The sequence below is a fragment of the Aplidium turbinatum genome, chromosome 2 (assembly GCF_918807975.1).
Source record: "Aplidium turbinatum chromosome 2, kaAplTurb1.1, whole genome shotgun sequence".
Taxonomy (NCBI): Eukaryota; Metazoa; Chordata; class Ascidiacea; order Aplousobranchia; family Polyclinidae; genus Aplidium; species Aplidium turbinatum.
Genome location: NC_137473.1, coordinates 51377410 through 51405143, shown reverse-complemented (window position 1 = coordinate 51405143; position 27734 = coordinate 51377410). Strand labels below are relative to the sequence as shown.

General features: G+C 40.0%; 1 protein-coding gene across 1 annotated transcript; it reads right to left on the bottom strand.

The window, feature by feature from the left end:
- Window positions 1-127: 127 nt before the first annotated feature.
- Window positions 128-27351, bottom strand: LOC145764391 (uncharacterized). The gene is made up of 23 exons (XM_082576008.1): window positions 25840-27351; window positions 21347-21458; window positions 16636-16725; window positions 14435-14606; window positions 14009-14145; window positions 13208-13311; window positions 11916-12077; window positions 10937-11071; window positions 10247-10504; window positions 9875-9993; window positions 8978-9010; window positions 7902-8095; window positions 6986-7212; window positions 6249-6354; window positions 5718-5911; window positions 5017-5095; window positions 4545-4677; window positions 4259-4337; window positions 3721-3888; window positions 2960-3158; window positions 2468-2739; window positions 2126-2177; window positions 128-1958 (listed from the first exon to the last, which is right to left on the bottom strand). Exons 1-23 carry the CDS (start codon window positions 27349-27351, stop codon window positions 1441-1443), a joined length of 5055 nt encoding a protein of 1684 aa, XP_082432134.1. The 3' UTR covers window positions 128-1440.
- Between the last annotated feature and the right edge of the window lie 383 nt (window positions 27352-27734).

The window sequence follows — 27734 nt, the reverse complement described above, 5'->3', positions numbered from 1 at the left end:
ATGTTTTGACATCACGTGACAACAACTTCTTTGAAGAAAATCTCCAGGTGAAGACCAAAAAGCCAACGAATTCATTTTGTCCAAATCGAAGTTTTCGTCCATGAACATTTCCCGACCAGACGCAGTGTTTATTTTTAAATCACTGAACGTCCAATAAAGTGTAGCCCGACCTACAATTATCTTTAGCAGATGTTCGATTAATATAAAATATTAAATGATTGTCGCTAAATTGAGACTGTGCTTGGATAAATAACCGCGATTTTTCTGAAGATTATTGCTACCCAGCATATCATGGTGTGAAGGAAATTCAAAGACAAAAATCTTTGATCGAGCAACAGAAATGAAGGATCGTGCTCTCAAAGCTGGCAACCTTACCACTTTTCACATCACTTCAACATAATATGCACGTAAAAAGCGTGTAAATGTGCTTGTATGCTGACAAGCACCAGACCTTGTTGTCCAATTAGCACCACAACAATCTAGCCTCGAGTCAGCAACAGAATGCCAAAGTAGAGCCAACAGAAAGGGGAAAAACCAACAAAATATTAACAAGATATTATTCTAACAAAACAAATAAGCAGCGCCCACACGATACGAAGAGACGAATGAAATATCGCCCAAACAGATGCCCGGCACAGCAGATGCCGGTTGCAACCATAGTGTTGTCAAGTTTTTAACAAAATCGACAAGTTTCACGTAAAGACCAACATTTAGTGACGATCAATTGATGTTGAATTCATGTCTTTTGAAAAACTGAGGAAAATTTTAATTCGTGATAGATCAACCAAAATCAAAGCTGAATTGGAGAGGGGGGTCATCAATTGCGTGGATTTACGTTAATTGTCGCAAATGAGGGGTGTTCACCTTTGACATCTGCTGATTGAGGTGCGGTGGCAAAGAGCAGTTGGGATTAATCGTTTCAAGGACAGGGGCTTCACCTTAAATCCAATTTCACTCAAAACAGAAACATTGTTCCATCCAACACTATCCGTCCATTTTGCATCGATACAACGTCTGCAGACGTTGTATCACGGATTTAAGTGGAAGGAATGTTGACAGGTTTGTTTAAACTTCTTCCCAGACGCAACCACATTCCGGACAGTAAAAATCCGTCAATGGCGGATTTTACTGCCTGCTATAATGCAGCTGGGCAGTAGAAGTTTTTAAAGAGCTGCTCTCTGAGAAACTCCAACTGGGCCTGGAGAAATTGAAGCGATTTTCTTTGAATTGGACCTTGCTGACAAACGCAGCCATCGGTCAGTTTAGCTTGGAGGTTTCTTTGCATAGCAGTTAAATGCCAACAGAACGGGAAGAGGTCACAGTTTCAACTGCGCTTGGCAAGTTAGCAGAGTCGAACAAAGTCTTTATGCAATGCATAGGTTGTGAGATGGTGACGTCATAGGTTGCGAGATGGTGACGTCAATAAGCTTGCTGCCGTCATCATCTTTCAGATGCCACTTGTCCGTTCGGCATTTGTCGGCCACTAGCGGGACGAAAAAATCGATCTCTTGGATCCCGGTAGCCCCCCCCGTGGCGACCCCTGAAGTTACCGCCGCCACGATTTCTGTATTCCCGCGATCCGTTGCCTCTCTCGCCATTCCAGTCGCGAGGTCGGTTTCCTCGGTAGTCATCGTTTCTGTCACGGTGGCTGTAGCGGTGAAAAGAGCCGCGACGGAATGGCTCGTGATCGCCGCGACGGGAATTTCCGCTCATCGCTCCCTCGCGCTTGTCTGGAGCTTCCGAGTTGCCTTCATGTCGCTTCTGCTGAACCACGTGTTCGGATTTTGTTTCTGCGGGAACTCTAGCGTCTGTTTCCGGGGCATCATTGCCAGATTTTCGGTCGTCGCCTGAATCCGATTTGCCGGAATCAGACATGGCTTTGCCGTTCATTTGAGCTGCAGCAGCGGCATTTTTAATTTTCAGCATTTCCGCGTATGTGGGTTTACGATCACTGGCATCTGAAAAATAAAAAAAACGCTATCACATCTTGAATGCTCATATATAAAACTAAACCATTTCAAATGGAACTTTGCATAATCGAGACCATTTTTTCAACGAAACCCTTGGCCAAACAAGCAAAGCAGTCTCGAGGTTTTAACATACCGTAACACATGATGATATATACCTGCAGAATCGTCTTCTCCGTGTGCATGCTCTGGGTCAGCTGTTTCTTTCGCCTGAAAATCGATTTAATTTGCAATTTATTACGTTGTTTCTTCGTTATTCAGTGACAACTTACTGCAACTCGTAACTCAGCACAGCAATTGAATATCACGAATTCTTTATCACCGGAACCTTTGATAACGTTTTTGTTTGACAAAACCAACTATAAACAGACATGACTGAGCTTGTTGCTGCCCACTTATATCTGTTTTTGGTTAAAAAAAGTAACCTCTCTACTCAAATTGTATTAAAACTAAAACCATACACAGTTTGTTCAAGATAATTGCCCTTAACAAGGTGTTACCTTTGCGTCAGCGTTTGTTTCAACCTTGGCGTTGGAAGATTCCGATTTCTGTACAGTGGAGGGGGGTGCGCTCTTTCTAGAGTCTTTCCGCGCAACAGGGGCAGGCGTGGCGCGAGTTGACTTCTTTGTTGTCGGAGGAGTTGTTGTTGTGTGGGTGGCGGGAGTGGTGCTGGCCCGGGGCGCCTGGGCCGGTTTCGTTACTTCACCGTGTTCTTTTTCTGCATGGCTTGCTTTAGCGTGATGTGTTGGTTTCTTGTTCACCAGAGGTGGGTCTAGAATGGAAGCAAAGAGCGTGGCATCAGTCAAGCTTGGCAGGTTCTTTTCACGTTACACAAAGTTTTAACTTCAGACCGAACAAGCTTTCTTTTAAAATGCTTATAGGATAAGTGGTATTAATACCACAAAAAGAATGCTGAAGAACAGGCAGCTCATTACTATTCGAATCAATAAGGCAACCGACCTCACGACTAACAAATGCAAAATGTAACTTACGTTTATCAGCCACAGGCTGAGTATTAACCGCCGAGGGGGCCTTGGGTTTGCTTTCGGGTTTTTTTACCACCTTGGCAGGGTCTGTTGTTACCGGGTGAGGTTTCACTTGTGGGGGGTTCTTGGTAACAGGGGAGGCACTAGACACTTCGGAATACTTCTTTGGTGGGGGGACAGAAGGAATAGTTTCTTGAACGGAGGGCTGTAAAACAATTTTATAATTGGAAGCCAACAGATTTTAAACAAAAAATACAAAAATTAAACGAATCATAAAAGTTGTTTATTTATAAATCTTATCGACAAATCAGTACTGCTTTCTTTGAAAGCAACAACCACAACTGGGGAACTGTTCCTATTATCCGCGCCACATTTGCATGTTTGTTCAAAACGAATAACGATGTACATTGTACAATCTTGTTCTGTTCACACAAAGCCTACGTTAGTTGAATCAACTACGTCCAGAGAGCACATAACTGCAAGAATATTCGATAAGAAAACCTAGCTCTGAATTTTAACCACCACAAGATTTCAAATTCAAAGCTCTCGCAAAAATGGTATTATGGTGGAAAAACATGTTTCCAGGTAATAAAATAAATAAAATGCTTTTCTCACATTTTCCTAAACAATATCATGCAACACATTATTTACCGCAACTTTACAAAAGCTACAATGTCTTTCTTACCCGGATCGCTCACATACATTACAATGCCGTAAAATTACCACATAAGTTATTCGTTGCTAACAAATCCACTTAGTCATCATACCTTGGTGGTATCCAATCCTTTTACCACATCTGCGGCTACTGGACGGAGCTCACCGCTCTGTCCGTTTGTCGGCGTACTTGTTTCTGGTGCGCCCGGTAGTGGTGGGAATGAGTTGCTTTCTAGGTTAAAGGAAGGGTTGCCAGGTGCCATAAGAGGTGGTGTGGTGAACTGCACAAAAGCGAAAATCGATGTGAATAAGAACGACGCGTGCAACCGGGATAAAAAGCTATGCAACAGTAAGTTTAACAAAATATATTCACTATTCAGCAACTGATAAAAGGCAACTAAAAATGAAAAAAAGGATGGTTTTATAAAGTTTTAACATTTGTATGATTGCATATAAATTTCAATTTGCGATGAACATGGCGAGATTTGCACTAATACTCCAGAAAGTCAGATTGAGGTTACACGCATCTTGTACATTATGTACAATGTACGGTACAGCCTATTTCCGCATCTGACATTTGAGACAATTTAAAAAATTGTCAAGTCACAAAATTGTCAGCAGAATCGACAATAGAAAGCGTAAGATACTCACAGAAGAGCGGTCATCGTCGTTCCTTCGAGACCGGCGTGGTCTCGAGTTCCTTCGCTGTTCCATTCCACCTTGGAGGCCCCTGCAGAGGAAGCAGCAGCTTAAAAAGTCAGTCCTTCTCAAAATGATTCAAATTCTACGGACGCTGAATCAGCAAACTCAAATTTTTGTCCGACTCTCTTTAAGAGCTTTACAAGGTTTTAAGAAAGTCAAACGAAAAGCACTGCAGCTTCGAGCAATGAAAAACGTTCTCGTTGCTATATTCGTATTCTCAACAACAGTAACTTACCGTTGGTCGCCAGTAGCTGCAGCAGTGTTAGATGCAGTCGTTGATTGTCCGTTGTTGCTGTTGGCTCTCATTAGATTGTTACGTTTGACATAATTATTGTTCGGATCGCCACTCACGTTGGAAAAGGCTTCGTCTGATGAGAAACAAATTGAGCAATTACAATCCACACATCGAAGTTACGTTTACTGAGTACGCAGGTTTACTTTATATCTTAGCCTAGAATCTAGATCAACAATTGAAATTTCCGCACAAGGCAAGATATTTTTTTTGCGATTATACATTTTGTTATGTTTAATTGATCAGTGACAAGTAAAATTTGGTACTGAGCCTTTTATTATTGCTGGTAAAACACATGTTTCAACACATAAAAAAGCGTCTGCAGTGAGAATCGAACTAGTGCCCATGAAGGCTAAACAAACGTAACTGCAGCAACCAATCAGATAAAGTCTCACAGCCTGCAAACACCACTCACCCGTTGTGCCATGCGGGCGTTGGCCATCTGGAGAGGAGTAACCTTTCTCAACGGTAGACTGAGGACTTCTTGGTCTCTGCTAAAACAACGTAATTTATTGTTATGCCGACCACAAGTGATCAAAGCAAAACAGAAAGATAATTCCACCATCAAAACAGTGCTACTAGTTGTTTACACCTGTTGATCGATTGGATGTTACTCCGCGCATCGGCAACGAATGAACTGGTGTGTAAACAATAATAATCATGACCACACTATAAGGTGGCTATACAATAACGTAACCTTACGTAATAATAGTAATAATCTGCAAGTGTAGAAATGCTCCACAAAACTTGCACGTTCAAAAGCAAAACCCGACGATGATAAACGTGACCTTCAAGCTGTGCTTATTGAGCAATCTGTGTTGCTTTTCGTTCTATCAGCCCTTGAACGTTGTATTAGCCGCGTAGACCTCACATCAAAAATACCCTTTTTGCCAATTTTACCTTCCTAGGCACGACATAGTGTCGTCCGACGTTAGAACTAAAGAAAAATGTACTGACCCCCAAAAACACTTGCAACCTTAAAATCGGTTTCGCAATAAAATATCTTGTTTCTTAATCTTACCCACGCCTACTTCAAACAAAAGACACTTTGATAGTTAAACAATTAAAATATATATTTTTTGGCAATAAAATCATCAGCATAGTGAAATCACATACCGAAGAATGTTGTTCGTTCATGGGATAGGAGCCGGCCGGCTTGCTGTTGTAGGATAACCTGTACTCTTGGCTGCTGCCATGCAACGGTGGGTCACTGGTGGACGATGTGGGTGGTTTTTGTGTGTACGTGCCACTAGTTTGGTAACTGTATGACCCGGAATCGGAGCCTTGAGGTTGTTGCTGTTGGTTCATGCCTGGAAAAAGATTACCATCAGACACACATCAATCAAGTTGCTCTGCAGACGTTGAATCAACAAAAAAGACGTCTAGAAACGTTAAATCGACATGAAAAGGTTTGGTGACTTGGGGTAATGCTACTGCCAAAACAACCTTCCCGCTGGACCAACTGTTCCGTGCACGTTTTCAACCTAAAACAGCTTTGACATCTTTTCCTATGCACGAAAGTGTTGCTGCACAGCATATTGTATCTGGCACTTCTTCTTCCTTAGAATGAGGTTTGAATACAAACGTTTAGAGATCCTGCAGAGGTCTTTCACAAGGTCAAGACAGAAACCAGAGTCAAGTACGTACCTTTCTGAAAAAAGCGCGGACCAACATCCGGCTGGTAGTGTGCAGATGAACGAGAGGAATGTGAATACCTGCTCCTGTTCCCGCTTGAAGCGACACTGTTGTTGCCCTGCAAAGCCATCGATGCAACGTTAATTGTTCCGTTTGGAAAGGTCTTTGTTGATTGAGATTTTTCACACCATAAAGAGGTATGCGGAGAAAAAGGTGCAACACACCTTTCGTATACATTGAAACAACGCAATTTCAAGATGATATAACGCAGCAGTCGACACCGGTACATGGTATACGTCTGGTGAATGAGGGAACTAGAGCAACTGTTGCTGACCGGGTTCGGCCCATTAGGCCTACTCAATAAACGGATATTTAGAGAAGTACAATTTTGAAATTTTGTTGTTAAACCACAAGCAGATAAAACCAGCAATTACAAGACATTTAACGCAATATAAAGAATTAGGCTAAAAATTGAAAAGATTTTCGGTTACCTAACATGTTAACCTTATCAGGTATGTGAACAACTGATCTATACTTATATAAAATAAAATAAGATTGAAGAAACATACAAAAAAGAACTAACATTGCAAAGGAAATAAGGTACATCACATGCTGTATAGCGGGAAACGTTTGCGATCACTACTTGACTTCTGTGTACAGTAGGAGGTTAACTGCCGTGTAGTTGCTTGGTTTCATCTGCTTATGCTTCAGAGACTGGTTTGAAATTAAGCAGAACCATTTTCTTATACCTGATGAGGAATAGGATGTGCTTGTGATCTATTGGAGGGATGGTGCAATGACTGTGAAGGTGGGCGTCGTGGCGCGGTACGACTGTGAAGATTGCCGTGAGGTATGACGCTCATCTGCTGCTGAGAGATAGCAACGAGATTCGGGTCATTGGCGTTGGGAGTGACGAAAGGTGCAGGAACAGCTGGTAGATAGTGAGTTGGGTGGTGGCTTTGTATGGAGTGAGCGACTGAAAAAGAACAGCTTAAAACAATCAGAACAATAAAGAATGGTGACATCACCTCTTGTTCAGCAGGCTCTTCGGTGTAAAAAGAGAATGATGACATTCAAAATCGATCATGTTCGGTAATCTAATATAATTTTACGAAAACAGCTTTTGCCGCCAAAAAAGGTAACTTCCTTGCTGCAGTACAGTTCCAACATAAAAATAAAATCTGTCAGAAGTTGCAAATATACAAAAATAAAAAGGCAAAGCCAGCAGGCCTATATTCATTACCACAACTTTTCAAGTCAGAGAGAGATGTATTTATGCGTCAGTGGGAATCGAGTGACGTTAAAACGAAAATAGCAACTTGCTAGCTTGTAAGGCGAAGTGACCACTGCCCATTAGGCGATACTTGCGATGATGCTTGTCAGTGGCAGTCAACTGTGGATCACGAGAAAAATACAAAATCAGAGTAGAAACGACTTTCTGTTCAAATGTTTCTCGGCAGCCGATTGAAGCAAGAATTGACAGCAATAGACACGTGTTCCGCCCACGAGGCTGGGCTCGTCAGTATCGCACCACTATTTCATGCCACAAGGGTATTCGATCACCGCCATTCCAGTCAGTTTAAGTCTTATACTTGTATTTAAAAATTACAACGTCATGTAGTAATGGATAAAAAAAATAAACAAAAATTAGTGAATTTTACATACCATGCGTGGGGGCCTGGTCGGACTGGACATATTGACCGATCATGTCGGAAACGAGATTCGGTGGGTTAGGGTCAGTGGATAGAATATACCGCGACTGGGGCATTGTTTGAGCGGAGGCGCCATGCTGCTGCTGTTGCTGCTGAGGTTGAGCAGGGTGATGGCCTCCAGACAACTTACGTTGGCTGTACGAATTCCTGCAAGAAACATCGGTTTAAAATGTACGTTGTTGGCCGGTCATTGTTGAAGGCACCCATGCACAATGCACCAAAGGTGAGGCAAGGGAAGCTCATCACACAAACTTATCCAGGGCTGTAGAGTCGGAGGGATTTTGGCGTGTCCGAAGTCGTTGAAAAAAGGGCGATTCCGCATTGATACAAAACGATAAACAACAATAAATTTCGTGCGCAATCTTTTTTTTTAAATTTTGTTTCTTTTTCTCCGTATTGCTCTTCAAAACGTTTCCAGAACATGAAAGTGTTTGTTCTTGTAAGTTTTGTGAAAGTTGCCGTTTCAATTTCGATCAAAGCTTAATAGAAATTAAATTTTTTTTAAATGAAAAAGGACAAAAATTAAAAACAAATCTGGCAACTCTCAATAATATGGCAACACTGAAGCCGGAGTCAGTTATAAATCGAGGAATCGGAGTCGTATATTTTTCGCCGGACTCCACAGCCCTGAGTTTATCTACAAATCGAAGAGAATTATTAAAAATAAACACACCTACTGTTGTATAATAAGCTTGCTTATATAAGAAAATCGCTGAATAGGAAAGCAAAAAGGGATAAAACACAGCCAGACCTTGCCTATCCGACCAAAATAATGAGGCATTAACGATGTTTAGCATCACCAAAGTAAAAACAAGATGATCCACATTGCAATCAAATAGTTTTACCAGATTTGTGTGATTCAACAAGGTCTGACTGCACAATGCACATGCATAACGTTCTGTGAGAACAGACTGAGAAACGACAGTCGGCTGTAGCAAGAATACCAGCGAAAGATAGTTGCTTCGATTTAGTGGGCGGAAGGTTGAAGAGGGAAAATGTTAGTTTCTTGTTAATTTATATTAAATGTACCTTTGGTTCACTCCCCTGTGAAAGTCGGTGAACCTACACAAAGAAATAGAAAAGTAAAGAAACCCATTGAAAAGTTTGCGCAGCAAATGTGACAAGCAAGACATTCCATAAAATGTAAGTGATGCATTATTGAAAGCGAACTGAGATTAGAAAAGATCAACACAAGCAAAACTGGGGGACCATATCAGGAGCGTTGTAGCAAAAATGGAAGTTGTCATTTGTCATTTTCAAAATGTAAATCGGCTCTTGTTCACAAAGACAACCTTAGAATGCGTAGTGAGAACCCAAAATCTGGAAACGTAAACATGGCAGACATGAACGTTATCGTATGACTGCACAAAGATGTTGATAAGCACTTTAACATGCCGATATCCAATTCAACCGCGAACTATCAACCAATAAGAAGCTACGCTGCTCATGACGTCATCAAGGTTGCGTTTCTCGGAGCAAAGGAAAAACGCAACTTCCCACCACTGCTATTGCTCTTTTTTCTTCTGTAATTACCAAACAAAGTTCAAAGTAATAATCAACTCTCTGGCTGAATGCTGGAATGGTCACAATTGGACAGACAACGTAACATCTGATGGTTCATGGTTGAATTGGATATCGGCATGTTAAAGTACCTACCAAGATGTTACATGCAAGTAATGATTGACATCTATGAAGCACAGCGACCTATGTACAGAAGCCTTGTCAAGATGCGAACCGTGTACGGTAACAGCACAAAAGTAACTTGGAATCAAAATATACATCAGATCGCCCCACAGTCAAACTTCAAGCTTGTACATTGGTATGAGCTGTGTACATAGGCCGCCCAGCTATGAAGGGATTCATACACAGGGGGACTTATTGTTATTATCTTTTTTAGGAAATCAAAGCAAGAAAATGCAAGCATACCTGTGTCCACTAGAGTTCATGGATTTGTGACTGGATGAGCTGTGGGGATAGTGATGTTGGGGAACCTGTCCTGGTTTGTAGGTCGGTTGGAGAAAAGGGGTAGCGGCAAATTGGGAACTCTGGAATGATATTTAATTATTTATACTTCTTAATTGCAACTTCACATTGAATTACGACAAAGTATAATAGTATATACTAAAGAATACAGAACAACAAAGTTTATTTCAGAAAATTGTTGAGTGAAACTCTGACATGAGATTATCAGGGATGACTAAAATTCAATTGATGAAGAAATTCGATTGTACCGATTCAAATCATTTGGTGATAGTCTATGGCGAGCACTTCAGATTTATTCCATTCCAACACACTTACCATCACTACAGATGGGTCGGAGTAGATGCCGGTCGCTTGCCATGGCATCATGAAGTTGTTGAACGGAGGGTTCAGTGCAACAGGGGAGACCTGGGCGTGGCCACTAGTGGGGACAGTGGCAGGGTTAGGGGCGGCCACACGAGCTATAAATGGGGGAGCAGCAACATGAGTCCCAGGATGTGCAGTGGTGGAAAAATGGGGCTGGGGGCAGAAGAGAACCTGTTGTGGGTGCAAATATTCCAGTGGGGTGGAAGCAACCTAAAAGATTTAAACGCAAAATGCATGATTGAGTTTCGATGGAAATTTTGCTCCGAGTTCTGCCAAACGCATTCAAAGTGAAATAACCGAGAAGTTCAGCGTTACTTTTCAATGGGCAAAAACAGAACTACACATTTTCTGTTTCCATAAAGGTCCTAAGCATTCAAAGACAAGACACAAAAGTTGCAACTGAAAACTGAAATGAAAACTCTTCCGCATTTGACTAACTCGTCTAGTGATAAAACAAAATTTATCCATTTGCGGACATCCTTGGTTAAGTTGCACTGGTCAATAGGCCAGCGGATGTTTGAAAACATCCTGCTTCAAAATACAACACGTTTGTTTTCAGTGTTTACACGTCGATTGCCGAATTCTTTGGGTCAAGTTCTGTCGGTTGGACAGAGTGTCTCGGAGTAAAAATACACAATTTACCTGTTGTGGGACTTGGGGAGCAGCTGTGACAGTGGGCAACTGCTGTTCCATGTTGACCTTACGTACATCTTGGCTTTGAGACAGCGATTGGCAGCTGTACGTGTTCAGGTGGTGGGTTTTCGATTTGATGCGCGCCTGAAAGTGGAAACAAAAGTGAACTAAAATTAATTCTGGAAACCAGACACCGAACGCTTGAACCATAGCGACCTATATACACAGGCGTTGCCAATGTGCGAAACAATAGTAATGACTGGAGGCCGATATAGTTTTGATTTTGAACTTATATCTCTTTGAAAAGAGTTTTGAGAATCCAAATTACCAAAGTGTGATCACTGAATCTCAAATCACTGCAAAACTTTTAATTTTACGTTTAAAAAAGACAAATCTTTCCTGTTGCCAGATGCTCTTCGGATTTCAAGAGCAAATACCAAAATCTAGTCCATTATTCGTATGGTAATAATAGTACAAACGCAGCTCAAAATACACAAAGCCTATATTTGTCAACTGCTACTCAAACTATTATCTTTACACTAGCGATTCTGACTTGTTTTAAGCATAGCCTGCCAGGGTTCAAGCTTGCACATTGGCATAGCATGTGAATATAGGTCGCCATGACTTAAAGGTACAGTAGGAATGCACAGGGCAGATTAATGACTCTCAAGCGACATAAGGTGTTTTTATGACAACTAATTCAAACAACATCTAGAAATCAAAGATACACCCTATTCAACTTGGTTAACGATAAAATTTTCTACTGTTTAAAATCCTGGTACAACGTTCGAAGGGGCGCAGGTTCGACACTGCTAAAGAGCATGCGGCTGTGTCTTTGGCCTAACACATGAAGGCATGCCTGAAGATAGACACGATGAAGATTGGTATCTTGCCTTCTCGTCAGCTTGGTCTGGATCTTCAACGACCGGGCAAACAGCCTAGTTACGACAAAGAACGAGTAAATACTTCACGACGAATGTGGATTTACCATGATCGGCTTTCCCATGAACTCTCGGGTGGTCTCTCTCAAATGACGGTACGCCACTTGGGCGTCATTCTCGGTCTCAAAAAGCACAAACCAGTTGCCGTTGCCTTCAAACTCGCACGAAGAAAACTTGCTTTGAGCACCAACAAAGAGAGCCTCAATTTGCTAAAATCAATTGCAAGATTTCATAAGATTTGTTCATGATGACACAATAACTTGTTCACGATCCATGAAAAACTCATTCACAATCCGTCAAAAATTCATTCACGATCCGTGAAAGACTTGTTCACGATCCGTGAAAAACTCATTCAAACTCAGTAAAAAAAAAACACCAAATTTTCATGCAATGTTTCTTAAAATAATCACTTTGAACAGCTTTTTTAAGCCTGGACAGTATAAAAATATCAAATACAACTACGATTTAACGTAGAAATCATGAAGGTCTACCGAACGTTGTTCACTAGCTGTAAAACCATACCCTTTGCCTGCAAATTAGTCTCTATTTTACAAAAATGAGACAAAATTGTGCCATGTAAAACAACGTGATTTGCTGGGTGGGTAAATAACCGTTGCTAACTAAACTGCCAAGCGGCTTTACTGAATACCAATTGAAATACGTAGAAAAGCACAGAAAAAACTTCTGTGAAGCAGTGGAGCTGTGAAGCATAAACGACTAAATCAATATACTAATGACAAATGCTACGATTCAAGCAGGACCATTCGCATACATGCCCAGTAGGGTGTTTCATTTTTTCACGATTTTTAAAATTAAAAATGCTTGGGATCTAATCAGATCCGATTTTGATCACATACAGCCAATCCAAAATATGTTTTCGATCGAATGACTTTTAAAGGGTGCACAGCCCTTCCAAAGTTTGAAATACTAAAGCGTGGGAAAATTTTCCGGAAGTATGCGATGTCTCGGAAACAGAAGGAGATAAAAAGACGTGTAAGGTACTAAGGTGTCAGCTTGTGCGGAATGGTTAACTTCCAATCTGCGCTTAATACATTTGGCTACCTTATCTGCAACGGAGCTACTTTGGGGGGGGGGGGCTGCGCACCCTCTTAAAGCCGTCTGATCCAACAAAATATTTGCATCGGCTGTATGTGACTCCCGAAAGTCCGCTCTGATTAGAACTCAAGCACTTTTTATTTCAAAAATCGTGAAAAAATGAAACATCCTAATGCCCAACTATAAAATTTGCCTTTTTTACACTTTTGACGTCCAGAGTAGTAAAAACAAAGTAAAAAAGACTGATTTTCTGGATGGATAGTTTCATAGTCCCACAACCCACCGAACGCTTCACGCCCTCCGGTATCTCACGAAGAATGACAATGCATCGACTTTGATTGGGCCGCACTCGCTCTCCTGCCTCGTCCACCTGCACCAACGTCGAGTCTGGAAAAAATATGATGATAAAACGCTAATTTTAAGCTTCAACGTAGCAAATGAGCAAAAAGGTCTGTTCATTCAGGGTTCGTCGTCGTCGTGTGAGCCTCTGGGGCCGAGGGTCTATCCTTTTACCATCCCAGATTCACGATGTTCCCGGACTACGCTGGAAGGCTACTAGAGAGCAGCCAGTCTTTGGTTTCATCATCCATGACACGCAGACCTTCCACTCCATTAGGTGGCTTCAAGATGGAGCAGTCGTTGATGATGTGGTCTGCGATCTGTTCCTCGGCACCACATTCACAGGAGGAGGAAGAGGCCATTCCCCATTGGTGCATGGTTGAGCAGAAAAGCCCGACGCCCGTACGGAGACGGTTGAGGCGCACCCATGCCTGTCTAGGTAGTGTTAGGCCGATGGGGCGTGTGCCAGGGTTAAAAATCCCGAACTGATACGACGTTCATATTGAGTTGAATAAAAAAACAAACAAATTAAATCCGGTTAGTTAAGTAATGAAATTTAGATTTTCATACGACAATATTTCAGAAAATAAAATCATGTAAAACTCATGCTGAAAATGTACTTCAGCCAAACAAGAATTTAATTAACTTTGCATGGTATCTCTGATCGCATGAGACAATATATTTATCGAACTATATCATCACTCCCATCTTGACGCCGATAGTTAATATGTTGTGTTGCTAATACCTCTCAATGCTTCTACAACCATGCTGACGTCAGATGTGAGTTTCTTAATAGCGTTGAAGTTGGCAATGGTCCAGATTGAAACATATTGTTGGCTGTCCATTTGTGACACCAGATATGGATCTTGGGCGAGATTCTCCCTGTCAAGCGAAAACGGTCGTAAAGACATTTAAACTTGTAGTCATGTCATGTGACAAATGTGCTTTGTTATGCGAATCTTTACAGCTATTTTAAGTTTTTCAACACAGCTTGCAAATCACGAGAGTTGTCAATGTTCACGGCTACATACAGAAATAGAAAAAACAACTCAGTTAGCAAATTATCTGATTAGCAAACTATCTGATTATCTTGATTAGCAGTTTTTTTTCAATTGCAGAAGCAATGCATGGTTTTCTTAAAAACACAGAAAGAACTTTGAAATGCCCATACCTTGAGAAGTAATATTCTAACTGATGTTTTAGCTGTTTAATCAGCTCTTCGCCTTCCAGCTTGGGTAGAGCTGATACAGGAGCTGGTAGACTATCAGCTGCTGCCGTCATGTTAACTTTTTCTGTGGTTTGTTCTGTTGAAGTTGGACCAGCTATGTTTCCGTTCTCGTCAACTTAAAATACGAAAATACATTGTGCAAATACTGAACACAGACAATATGCTGTTATTGAGACAGTCTTTCATTAGCGACGTGCCACCCTTGGTTAAGTCTGGCACATTTCATCTTTGAGACACAACCACTGGGTCAAAAAGTTTATAGAGACCGACTATGAACGACTTCAGGTTTACTTGAAACTCACCAAACTTACTTTTTTACATTTCTGTCTAAATTCAACCTACACCTAAAATAAACTTGATTGATTGACAAACTCAAAGTATTGCAGGTTTATGGTGCCTGCATTGCTGAGTGAAATTATGTTTCTAAAGTGAAAACACTTCAATTGTACAGCCAAACTGACGGTATTAAAAAACGACATACAAATTGTCATTGACTAGCATCACTGGCTATCCCTTTCTGAGTGAGAGAGAAGTCAGTCTGCTGGGTAATTCCTATTAATAATTGCCAAGCCTTTTGACAAACAATAACGGTTAAAAGTACAATGGGAAAAAAAGACATCAGCTCGTGCAGGTATCGCTGTGTAAAAGATGTACATCCGAAACCATTGATTTTAATAACTTACAAAAAGCGACTGAACTAACCAAAGGCGATTAAATATTTATACAGCAATGGGATTGGTGATGTAACAACTTTCTTTGTGGATTAAACTTTCTCAGCAATTGAAGTAAGATTTTATAAGAGATGAGCATGTATACAAAGATGAAAAAATTTTATGAGAAAGCACCACTACTAGATCAAAAGGCGGAGAGGAAAAGGAAATATAGATGCCTAACAAAGGCTAACATAAACGTGGAAATAACAGACAAAGGATGAAGTAGTAAAGGGATGACAATCCTGATAAGATGCATGATGTCGTGGTGATGTTTCACACTTTAAACAAAAAAATAGTGTTAGTTATTTATATGTCAAATGATGACTAGCAGCAGAGCATTCATGTCACAACAGGTACTACGACAGTTTATCGAACGACAGTTCATCGAACGACAGTTTATCGAAACGACAGTTTATCGAACGACAATTCATCGAACGACAGTTTATCGAAACGACAGTTTATCGAAACGACAGTTTATCGAACGACAGTTTATCGAACGACAATTTATCGAACGACACAGGGCCGTAGCCAGACCGCAGAGCAAGGGGGGCCAACTTTTTTTAAGGGGGCCGAAAAAATTTAAATGGGCAAAATCATTATAAATGTAGCTGTTGCTCTTGAATGTTTGGATTTTGCCAGGGGGGGGGGGGGGCGGATTTGTTTTTAAGGGGGGCGAGGCCTCCCTGGCTCCCTGCTGGCTAGGGGCCTGGAACAACAGTTAATCGAAAACCTAACCCCCAAAACCTAACCCTAACCCCCAACCACTAACCACTAACCCCTAACCCCTAACCGTAACCCTACCCCTAACCCCAACCCCTAACTCCTAACCACTAATCCCTAACCTTAACCCTACCCCTTAACCCCCAACCCCTAACCCTACCCTTAACCCCTACCCCTACCCTTAACCCCTACCCCTAACCCTTAAACTCCAACTCCCAACCACTAACCCCTAATTCTAACCTTAACTCTTAACCTCTAGCCCCTAGCCCCTAACTCCTAGCCTCTAGCCTCTTCGATGAATTGTCGTTCGATAAACTGTCGTTTCGATAAACTGTCGTTCGATGAGCTGTCGTTTCGATGAACTGTCGTTTCGATGAACTGTCGTTTCGATGAACTGTCGTTTCGATGAACTGTCGTTTCGATAAACTGTCGTTTCGATGAATTGTCGTTCGATAAACTGTCTTTCGATAAACTGTCGTTCGATAAACTGTCGTTCGATGAACTGTCGTTCGATAAATTGTCTTTCGATAAACTGTCGGGTCACGGTCACAACAATCGCAAAACTTGCTTTTCAATCATGACTAGGTTTCTAACGTTATGCAGAGGCGCCTTAGTAACACAGGAAAGTCCAGACTAACCATGAATATGACATTTTGTGGTCCACTGCAAAGCTTCGAAATAAAAACTGAAGGCCAATGAGCACATACATACCTTTAGAAAGTTCAACGGAAGCATTTGGATATGTCGATTTTGAAACAGTCTCGCTAGAATTGTTCATGGCACTGTTCATGTTATCACCATCTAACAATGAACAAAAAACATATTTTAGCATAACTTTTAAGCAAATGTAAATAAGTTAAAATATTCACTTGACTAAATCCTCAAACAATTAGTAATGCATTGCTTCATTTGTTCAGGAAAATAGGTCTCTCTTTAATTAAATATATATTGTAGGGTGGCCCTTAAAAATTATTTTTCTGAAATTTACTGCTCCTAACCCTTAAAAAGTTTCGTCCTCCTTACAAAAAATGAGGTCTTGTAAAAAAATTTTAAATTTGAAGATAATTTAGAGGGTGCACACGACCCCTCAAGTTCCGCATCCCCCTAAAAATGCAAATTTTGGATATCTCGGAAACCGCTTGAGCTAAAGATGTGCTTTTGGTGTCTAAAGATGCAGAAGACAAGGTTTTCTATATGCTTTCTGAACATTGATTATGCCCATCTTGAGTAGAAAAGCAGTAATTTTGAAAAAACTACTTTTTAGGGGTTTTGCATGTAAGATTCATAGTTAAACAATAGTGCAGACCAAAAACCACAATTTTACAATTTACCTTTCTAACCTGTTAAATTGTGATGTTACAAGTAAACAAATAGAACATTGCAAACATGTGTTGTAGGGTAGTAGGGTGGTCCTTACACAAATAACAAGGTCGGGTAAGGTGGTCCTTGCGAGAAAATGCATGTAAATTCTGAGATTCGATAATTTGTTTTTGAAAAAGGCTACAAAAGCACTTCTTGTAATCAAAAATAGGAAAACAATGCGCAATAAACTATATGATACAAAGCATAAGCTTAGCATTATGACAAATTATTGGGCTTTATCAGAATATCAGTCACTGACGGCAAAATTAACCAGCTTTTCGCATTGCCTTGGCATAAAAATCACATATTTTTTCTGTTCGCATTGTTAATTGTTTGCCAACACATGCTTGTCAGCTAAAGTGGCTTTATTGCAGTTTGGAAATCGTTTCCGAAGGTCTGCAACCACCTGCATCAGATACTGAACCTGTTATTCATTGTGAGTGAGGCTTTGGTTATTATTCCTCTATGAGAGCTACACCTCGCTCAGCGTGGTCATCTGTGACAGTTAGAGTGTCTACTATGTTTGATGCCTCACAGTAACCATCACAGATTGCCCAGGTTTCTGTATCCTGTTCCATAAACTCAGTTGATATGTCCAGTTTTTTGAACAGTGACAATGACCTCTTAATGACCTGGTCAGACAACTCCAGTCGATCAGTCATTGCAGAATTGATTGTCCGTCGTTAAGGGGCATCCTCAGTTTCTTCCCGCTCTTGTATTGCTTTAACCATGAGTCTTTAGGTTTGGGCCGATACAGAACAATCAAAAAAGGCAAGGGCAGCTAGTTCTTCAGACAGATACCACAGGTGGGAGGAAAACGTGGATAATACAGCATTCGACACTGCAGTGTTAATGCTGGAATATGTTTTAAAAGACTTCAAAGATTTAGATCGTTATTCGGGGCTGCGGCAGGAGATTCTATCTATGCCTTAAGGTACAATTTTGTAGCAAAAATACACATCTGCAAGAGCCCAGTCCTTTCTCTTTTTGCAAGTTTAAACTGGTCATAAAACATCCAAACTTTTAATGAGTACAAAATCTTCGACATCCATCTAGCATGATGCATTGGGCCAGGAATTATAAAATGAACACCTCTCGGAGGAATAGCTCCCATAAAAATTAATGAGAGCTCTATAAATTCTCTGTTATCATCATCATCACGTAAATCTTTTCTTTCCTTCAAAGATTTTTCAGCCCAAGCTATTATAAAGCCACATCGATGACTGTATCAGCTATTTCTTTGTTTTCAGCTATTGTGGTGAACCTCGTCTTGCCTATCAACTCCCAGCGTGTTTGAAATCTTTTAAATACCAGAACATCTAGTGAAACAGTGCTTCCCATGATTGTGGTAAAAGCTGTTTGTAGTAGCAGCTCATGAATATGATGGCAGCATGCTAGATAAAATAGATCTTTTCGCAGCTCTTGTTCAATGAGGACACATGAGCCAAGCTTTCGCCCTGTGTTGGAAGCAGTAGTGTCAAATGATAATACAATCACTTGTTCTATTAGGCCCCATTCATTGAGAGCCTCTACAGCAGCTTTTGCTTGTTTTGATCCCGTTCCGTTTGGCTATTTTGCTACTTGCAACAGCTGAGAAACCCCATTACCAGTTACAATAATCGGCAAGCGGTCGACATGCTGTTTGGTTGTTAAGTCTCTGAGAAGCTTTCCATCCCAGTTGACAACCGCAGGAACATTAGCTCGGAACTCAGCTTTAAGTTTTACATGAATTTTATGAAGTTTTACATTAGCTCGGAACTCAGCTAGACTTAGGGACATGAAAACAGTACTTACAGGTTGTTAAAGGTTATGAACATTGTGTATCTGATGCCCAGGTCGCTGGATTTCTAGTCACTTTAAAGTCCAGTGGTTCCCAACCTTTTTTGGTGTCGGGGCCGAATTTCAAACTTCAGAGTGCGTATGGAGCCGCATGAAAACACTCAAGTAAATATAGCGAAAATTTTAAAGCATGAAAGCATGTACCAACGAATAGCGACACTAACAAGAAAAATATCACAAATCAATTTAATGTCCAACTTGGCATTGGCTTTGAGCCAAGTTTGTCAAAGCGAGGCGCAATTGCAGAGGATGCAGTAGCTGCTTGAGGTGCTCATCGGTCAACCGATTGCGATATTTATTTTTGATTCTGATCATTTTGCTGAAAAGTGCTTCATATGCGTAAGTTGATCCAAATACAGAGGCGTTTTTCTGGGCATTGGTTTTCAAGTTGAGATACTTTTCCTCTAGAATTCGACTCCAAAATTCAAGTAGCAACTCCAATTGTAAATTATCAGGAGCAGTAGCCACATTAACTGCAATAGGATTTGATTTATAATTTCACATGTCGTACCCCCTGCTTTGGTACTTCGTACCCCCAAACGGTACACGTACCCCTGGTAAAGAACCCCTGATGTAAGATGTAAAATGAAAAGTTCACTGACAGTCCAACCTCTACGACTCAACGACAATGCACAGTTTGTAAACAATTTTGACTTCGTAAACTATTTTGACAAGTCAAAAAATAATCGCCTTAATTATTATAAATAGATTTTTTATATGTCTTGTGGGATTTTCAGGGGTCAATGAGAGCCGCAAGAAGGCTAGCTTGGAGCCGCATGCGGCTCTAAGAGCCGCGGTTGGGAATCACTGCTTTAAACAATGCTATTTGTTTACTTGTAACATCACAGTTTAACAGGTTAGAAAGGTAAATTGTAAAATTGTGGTTTTTGGTCTGCACTATTGTTTAACTATGAATCTTACATGCAAAACCCCTAAAAAGTAGTTTTTTCAAAATTACTGCTTTTCTACTCAAGATGGGCATATTCAATGTTCAGAAAGCATATAGAAAACCTTGTCTTCTGCATCTTTAGACACCAAAAGCACATCTCTAACTCAAGCGGTTTTTGAGATATCCAAATTTTGCATTTTTAGGGGGATGCGGAACTTGAGGGGTCTTGTGCACCCTTTAAATTATCTTCAAATTTAAAATTTTTTTGCAAGATCTCATTTTTTGTAAGGACGAAACTTTTTAAGGGTTAGGAGCAGTAAATTTCAGAAAAATGATTTTTAAGGGCCACCCTAATATATTGCTTAAAATGCCATCAACCAATTTTAATCATACAGGCCATGAACTAATCTTCATGTTGAGGGTGTGGCCTGCCCAGAAACAATGATCAGAAAAGTCTTTTCATAAATTCTTGCCCTCCGTGGTTTTTTTAGTTATGCCCCTGGAAAGCTTTGCAAGCTGCTCTCCAGATGTAAACAGTTTAACATCCCAATCTAGGAATCAAGAAAAATAGGTAAGATAAGCTTGCAACAAAGGCTTCCAAAAACAGACTAATATTCAAGAGGTTCATTTCCAATGCAATCCATGTTTAATTTCTGGCTTAGGCTGGTTCTTAAAAAAGCAATGCTCATCTCTACCCCTGATCTAATAAGTTGAGTGGATGACTGGATGTAGTTACTGAAAAAAGTGGCCAACAGAAAAAACCTGCTGGCCATTTCACTCTAATTGCATCGGAAGTCTAGTGCAATGAGACCACATATTTCATTTCCCAGCGCTTGGAATGAAGTATTTGACCAAGTGTTACCTTGCTTTACAATACACTTGTTAAGTTAAGATGTTAAGTCTATACTTCATATAAGAGTAAAAGTCACTTGAAAACATATTTAAAGCACTTATTTCATGAATACGCTTATATTTGCCCATAGTGATTCATGAAAGCAACAATTCTGTGACAAATATTGTTGCAGTACTTTGCAGTGGGATGGCACAGCATACAAGACATCGGCTTTCCATTATGCAAAGCTGATTTGACTCCGGCTCAAGGTAGTTGTTGCTAAACATGTCTCACATCTGTCATCTACCCAGGGCGTACTAAATTGGATGAGCATAGTTGCTGAAGGAAAAGGGGCCGAGAGAAAAGAACTGGCCACCTTACTCTCGTTAGTGCCGAGGCTGAGTATAATGAGAACCTTATCTTCTCATTCCCCAAAGCTCAGTAACTGAGTATGGGGCCTCTACCTTTAGAGATACTTTAAAATTGTTTAAATTGAATACCTGTGTTGGATCCTTGATGTTGTTGCATTGAATGGTTTATAGTTTTATCTGCTAAAGATTGTTGAAGTCCGGGTTGTACTACTGTGTCACAAGGAGAGCTCACATTGTCATTCTAAAAACAAGATTTAACTCTGATAAGTTATGGGTGGTAAGTGGTAACTAGTGGAAAAACCCGTATGTGTAATCTGTTGCATTGTTTTCTATATAACATATATACCTGGTTTAACTACACCAAATCAGGTAATACGCTTGAAAAATGCATAACTTTGATATAATTTACAACATAAGTGCACACTGCACACACCCAATAAACCACATGGAGATAAATGCCAAGTAGTTATGACAAGTGTTCAACAAACACTAAGCTAATTGAAAAACATGGGATTTTTATATCAAAAGACAAACAGATCAAATCACACAAAATGACAAATGAGTGACAAAGCCTAACTAATACCGTACACAGTACTACAGAAGCTGATCGTATGTTGTACTCTGTAAAATCATACCAACTTGTACTGTAAAGTACAGGGGAATAAATTAAGTCACCACAAAACATGGTTACACACATTAAAGACATTTAGAGGATTAGTTCAAACCTTTGAATAGAGAAACATGTCAAACTGCTGCATACGTCACATAACCTTTTACTTACTTGAGCAGAATCAACCATAATCTTAACTTCCAGTTTGAGGGTAACCTTCTATGCCAACTGTTTCAAAATATTTCAAATCTTACACAATGAATAAGACACCCATCACGCCATCCAAACACCGTTCTGAACCTTGTTTTACAAACTATCGCTTGGACAGAGCGTAGTTACAGAACGGGAAAGCCAGGCCGATGATGCGAGCACGCACACACACAACACACAGCAAAAGGAAGCGTTGGAGAACAAAGAAGGTCGAAAACGCACGCCTGTTCGCTTTTGAGACGTCGATATTTTTGACAATGTTTTACTTGCATCATGATTTCGTGCATGTGGACTGTCCGGTGTACCACTCTTTGGCTCACAGAACACGAGTTGCTTTCATTTTCAGGATTTTTTAATGTTGTCAAAAATTTGTAGGTTGCTATCCAAAAGTCTGGACATTTCTACATTAAATTAAGGTTTAAAATCCATACAATGAAATACGCAATAAAATATCATTTCATGCATCCCCATTCATCAGTCAATTGCATTAGAATTAGCACCAACAGTTTACAAATAATCAGCCACTTTTAGACTTCTAAAAGCACAATAACTGTTGTACATTTCACAAAATAACTGTGCTGTCCCTTCTTCAGTCTCAATGAAGCCAAACAAACCACCCTCATAAAGCAAAGCCTGCATTTTTATGTCACTTCAACGTATTTTAACATCGTCATAAATCTGTTAAAGAGGCTAGACAACATGCATAACACAACACAAAAGCAGCCAACTGAAACTAACAACGACTACTTGTACTATTTCACATGTCATAAATGGCCTATTCCATTTGTCAGCACAGGGAAGTTGTTTTGTTCAACAAACTTTCAGAATAATATTGTTCCCTGTGATACAGTTTGAGTAGCACACGACTGGAGTCAGCGTAGCATAGGCTCAATGTGAAAGCTAGAAACTCAATATTTTGCAACTGGAAAAAGGTCTCCTTTCAATAGATAACGTAATGTGACGACGAACAGTACAAAACACATATATATTTTAAATACATTGAATTGAAACAAGCTTTGTAGCGTAAACAATTTACAGTCACTAATCAGTTAATCACTTAAGTCAATTGCATAGGGAGCAAAACAATCATCACGGCTAGCTATGCGCATTGTACCATTGCGCAATTATGATCTCACTAACAATTCCATTTTTGTTTGCTTAAATAATGGTACGCAAAGTAGGACGTAGGTCAAAAAACACTTCAGTTAAACCATCAAGTAACCCTAAGTTATTATTTTAAAGATATGGAAATAAACCTAAGAGCTTTTTGTTAGAATAAGTTGCAATCAGATGTGTAATTGTGTATTCCACAAAAGGCATGCTACTACAATATTTGAGCATCCGGTATCAGTACGCATCCGGTTAAGTGCTCAAATAAAACGTCATAACGAATATCCAGTAACCGAAAAGTTGACAAACTCTACTATACGGCGCTAAATCATAATTTTAGCGCAAGAAAAGAAAATTTCGTCTGTTGCATTGATTCAAAGCTGCAAGACGTTGGATCAATATAAAATGGATGTATTTTGTTAACTGGGTCTCATCCATTTATCAAATGCAATAAAAAGTTAGGCCGGAAAATCAACTCGTAAGCCAAGAAAAACCGTTGGAGCTGTTCCAAAATAGAAAAGTAAAAACAGAGCTAATTGAGCGATTTATTGTAAGGCAAATCACAGGCAGGCCACTCTCGCTACATAGCAGCCATGCCATATATTATTCATTAGAAAGATTCCATTGCATGCTCACATGGAGCGAAGACGTAGTGGTTTTGAAGAAAAAAAACCTTTTAAAACTTAAACAAAAGTTAAACGACAAAAACCAACGGCTAAGCCAAAGTAGTACTCTAACGACCGCAGCAGTTCGCTATGGAGCAGTCACTGAAACAAGACGCTATTCTGAAAGCAGTCGAGATATTTGTGATAACTACAGTAGGGCAACCAAAAGTCAATATAAAGTCAAAATTTTTCTGCTTTGTTCAAAGTTTATAAAACGTCCATAAACTAAATTTCAGGCTGACACGAAGAGAGGTTTCAAAGTTATTAAGTATTATAAAAAAAAGTTAAATTTCATGGTTAGGTCAAATTTTTTATTTAACTTAGTTTTTCTTCTCTTCATTGATATTTTATTAAAGCTACACAGATACTGATTTTTTGTTGCAATTTCTGTTGCTATTCTGACGTAATAAGGCGATTACTTGATGTTGAAGTATAATACTGCAGAATTCTCTTAGTAGATTCGATTTATATTTAAAGACACTCCATATTTATCTTTTGCAGTTTTTCGAGTTACTTTCATTACATGTTCGTTAGCTGTGGTGTCGTTGAGTCTTCCACATTTTTCTTTTATTTCATTAGAAAAAGAAGATATCCTTACCTAACGGTTTGATTTCTAATGTGCTTTGTATTTCGCATTTGGGTTGCAACGCAGAAAGTTATTGGGCAAAGTTATGTCAAAATTTGTAAATTATAAAGTCAAAATTTCAAGTTTTTAGGTCAAAAAATTGGTTGCCCTAGTGATAACTCTGACCCAAACACCGCCAGTCATTTATACATCAAGGATTTGTAGCATTTTATTGCGCTCACCAAAACGTGCGGTTATACATAATCCTTATAAAGTTATACTTCGGCATGAAAAGTTCAGAAATATAAGGCAGATTTCCAGAAAAGTTTGTAGAAATTATGGCATTGGCATGGACTTGCAGTCCGATTAAGCAAGTAAAAGTCCCTTGACTAAATGCCTGGTGAACACTGAACAGCCTCATTCAATTTTCAGATCTAATCTCCATTGACCAAGACAAAAGGCAGTGGCTAACTGACGGTTGACATGATATATAACGACATGAAAGATGACACAAATAAAATAGATAACAAAAGAAGTAACTTATCTAATAAGTCCATTTCAAAGTTTAAAAAAATAGACTTGAATTTGTCTATTAAGTCTGAAGTCGAATCTTCTATTTTAATACCGTTGGATGTTCTTAAAATGAAACAGGCTGAGGTTTCGACCGTAGGGAGAAGGTAGTTACCCGGTTTTAATGTGCTAAAACGCACCTAATAAAAGTAAACACACAATATATACTGCGCATTTCATTACTGCACTAACACATGTGCGGCTGACACAATTTACGACGTTCCTTTCGCATTGCTTTGCCAACGCATGTCAGCAATAATCATTACATCGATTGCAATGTATAAATATTGCGGCTGTGAACAGATGGCAAGTGGTCCTCCATAGGACGATCGGCCTGTGTGACTATTCGTCCACATTACGTTCAAATACATCAGACCGCTGAAACTTCGATTGAATAACATTGCTGATTCAACATCAACTGGCGTAACATTAGCGCAAAGAGGGACAACTTGCTACTCCAAGATCAATAGCAAAGCGATCCCAAGAGAAAGTTCCATGAAATTTGAAACTCAGGTACTTTTCATGTAAATCCATGCATTATTTTAAAGCTTGCAATTGTGCAACACGAGTAGGATCGACACGCATATACTCGTGGTCACGCGACAAATTGCCAGATTAGTCTTGACAAATGGATAAGATTTAAAAAAAATTAAAACTATTTATGTAAAGTGGACTATTTTCTCTCTCTTCATAATAGCATACAATAAACGTAGTAATAAAGTGAGCTTGAAATATTTACAATCCAAAACATAGGAATAATTACTCAACTGCAGACATAGAAACACCCAAGGACAACTTGGCTGATCTATTTTGCAAGAGCTCAAACGTAATAAAAATGATGAGCTGAGGCAGTCAGCCACCGAAGAAGAATATTTAACCATGTAGGCATTACCTGTATTAATGATGTGTCACTGGTTGAAACAGCAGATACTCCTTCTATATCAGTGGCGGACTTTGCAGTATAGGTTTTGACTAAGGAATTAACATTAGTGGTGGAAGTACGCAAGGGATAGGCGGATTTAACATTATGTGTAGACTGTTGTGTCAGTGCCGGCCGCACAGTTGGACGACTGATCAAAGTACGCGGTTTTGGGGTTTGGGAGGTTCTGTTCTGAGCCCACTTTCTTTCTGGAAACGCTTTCTTTCGCTGAAAATTTGGTGCTGCAGAATAACGAACTTGTCGGGTGTTGGACGGAGCAGGTGTTTTTTGAGTTTGATTCTGACGACGTTTCGGTTTGTTTCGGCCAACATACTGCCATTCGGAATCATCCGCATAGTCTGGAAGCGAAAACTCGTCAATTACGCCATCGGCCAAATCATGCAGCTGATTCGAGTTTACGCCGTTGTTAGCATTGCAAGCCATCTGTTGCTCAGCAGCAGCGATTTTCGCAGCGCTGTCAAATCCAGCAGGACTATCTTTCGTTAATTTATTCTGTGCTAATTCAACAGATGCAGAGGAAGCATTACTTGTTTTCGCTTGACTTGACGTAAGCGCTATTGCTGAATCAATCGACTTATTAGTTTCATTGCTCTGCAGGCGTTTATCAGTTAGTTCATTATTGCCATGTTTCGTATCATTGGACTGAGAAAAATCGTCTTTTTCTGTTGCTTGAGAATTGGTGAAAAAGGACTCTTTACTACTTGGCGATTTGACTTTTTTCTCTACAGATGATGGCTTGGTCACATGTGATTTATTTCTTTTGTTTTTTGGCGACGAGCCACTTTCCAACCGATTCTTTAAGAACAAGTCAGTTGACTGTTTATTCGACTGAACTGTTTCGCTTTCAATATTGCTTACTTTGCCTTCCTCATCAAGTGGTTCACCGTCTACTGAATCATAATAGGAATGGGTATTCGGTATTTCTTGAGCTGATATATTCGAAGGAACTACAACAGCAATGTCGGCCATTGAGAAGGTCGGGCTTTTCAATGCGTCGATCCCGTTAGAACAGGTAGACGGCCATTTAAAGTTGTGAGGATTAGTACTAGAAGTATTTACCACTGAGTTGTACGTACCAGTCATTACAAGTGATAGCTGCTTCCGTAAATTCGTCATTCTAGCATCATCTCCCAATAAGTGGTCTGATCGACGTGATAATGAGTAGGAAGAAGTGCCAAGCATAGAGCATACGTCGGAAAGAATATCTTCAGGTGACGAAGAAACGGCAATGCTGTTCTCAAAAGGTCCTTGATTTTCTGTACGTAGTAAACCCAAATTTGACAAAGCATCTCCGTTGCTGTTAACTACACTCTCAATACTTGAATGACCGTTGGTTAGTTCTTTATCTAATGCTTCTACATGATCTCCCGTATCTGATACACAACTCTGTTTTAGTTCACTTTGATCATTTTTAGCGTTCTCTTTCGAACACATGGCGACCTTAGTTTCTTTCAGTCCTGGCATGTTAACTTAACAAAGTTCTTCTGTTCTTGAATTCTGACTAGTACAGCATTCCAGAAGCACCTTTCCTTTCTAGGTGAGAACAGGCGCAGCTGCAGCGTGCACAGACAACAGCAAACTTACTCGAACAGAGACGTCCAACTGCGTAGCAACCTTCAACGAGCTATTCAATGTTACTTACTGGCTACCGCGTTCTCTGCTCGCACAACGAGTTGGATTAAGTGGCGTAGAGGTCGAGCCGCCAATGACATCCAGACCAATGTGGTTAATAAATAACTGGAATGCTTGCTTCTTGTCATTAGCCGCACATAAGTTGCACAAACCACGTTATAATTCACTTAACTAGATCTAATTGCTTAGATGCAGTACACAACCTACTATGGCCA

Coding starts and splice junctions, on each gene's coding strand:
- LOC145764391 (XM_082576008.1), bottom strand. CDS start 27,351: ATGCCAGGACTGAAAGAAACTAAGGTCGCCATGTGTTCGAAAGAGAAC. Junction 14,146..14,434: donor TTAGAATATTACTTCTCAAG/GTATGGGCATTT, acceptor TTCGCTTGACAG/GGAGAATCTCGCCCAAGATC. Junction 5,096..5,717: donor TGAACGAACAACATTCTTCG/GTATGTGATTTC, acceptor ACGTTGTTTTAG/CAGAGACCAAGAAGTCCTCA.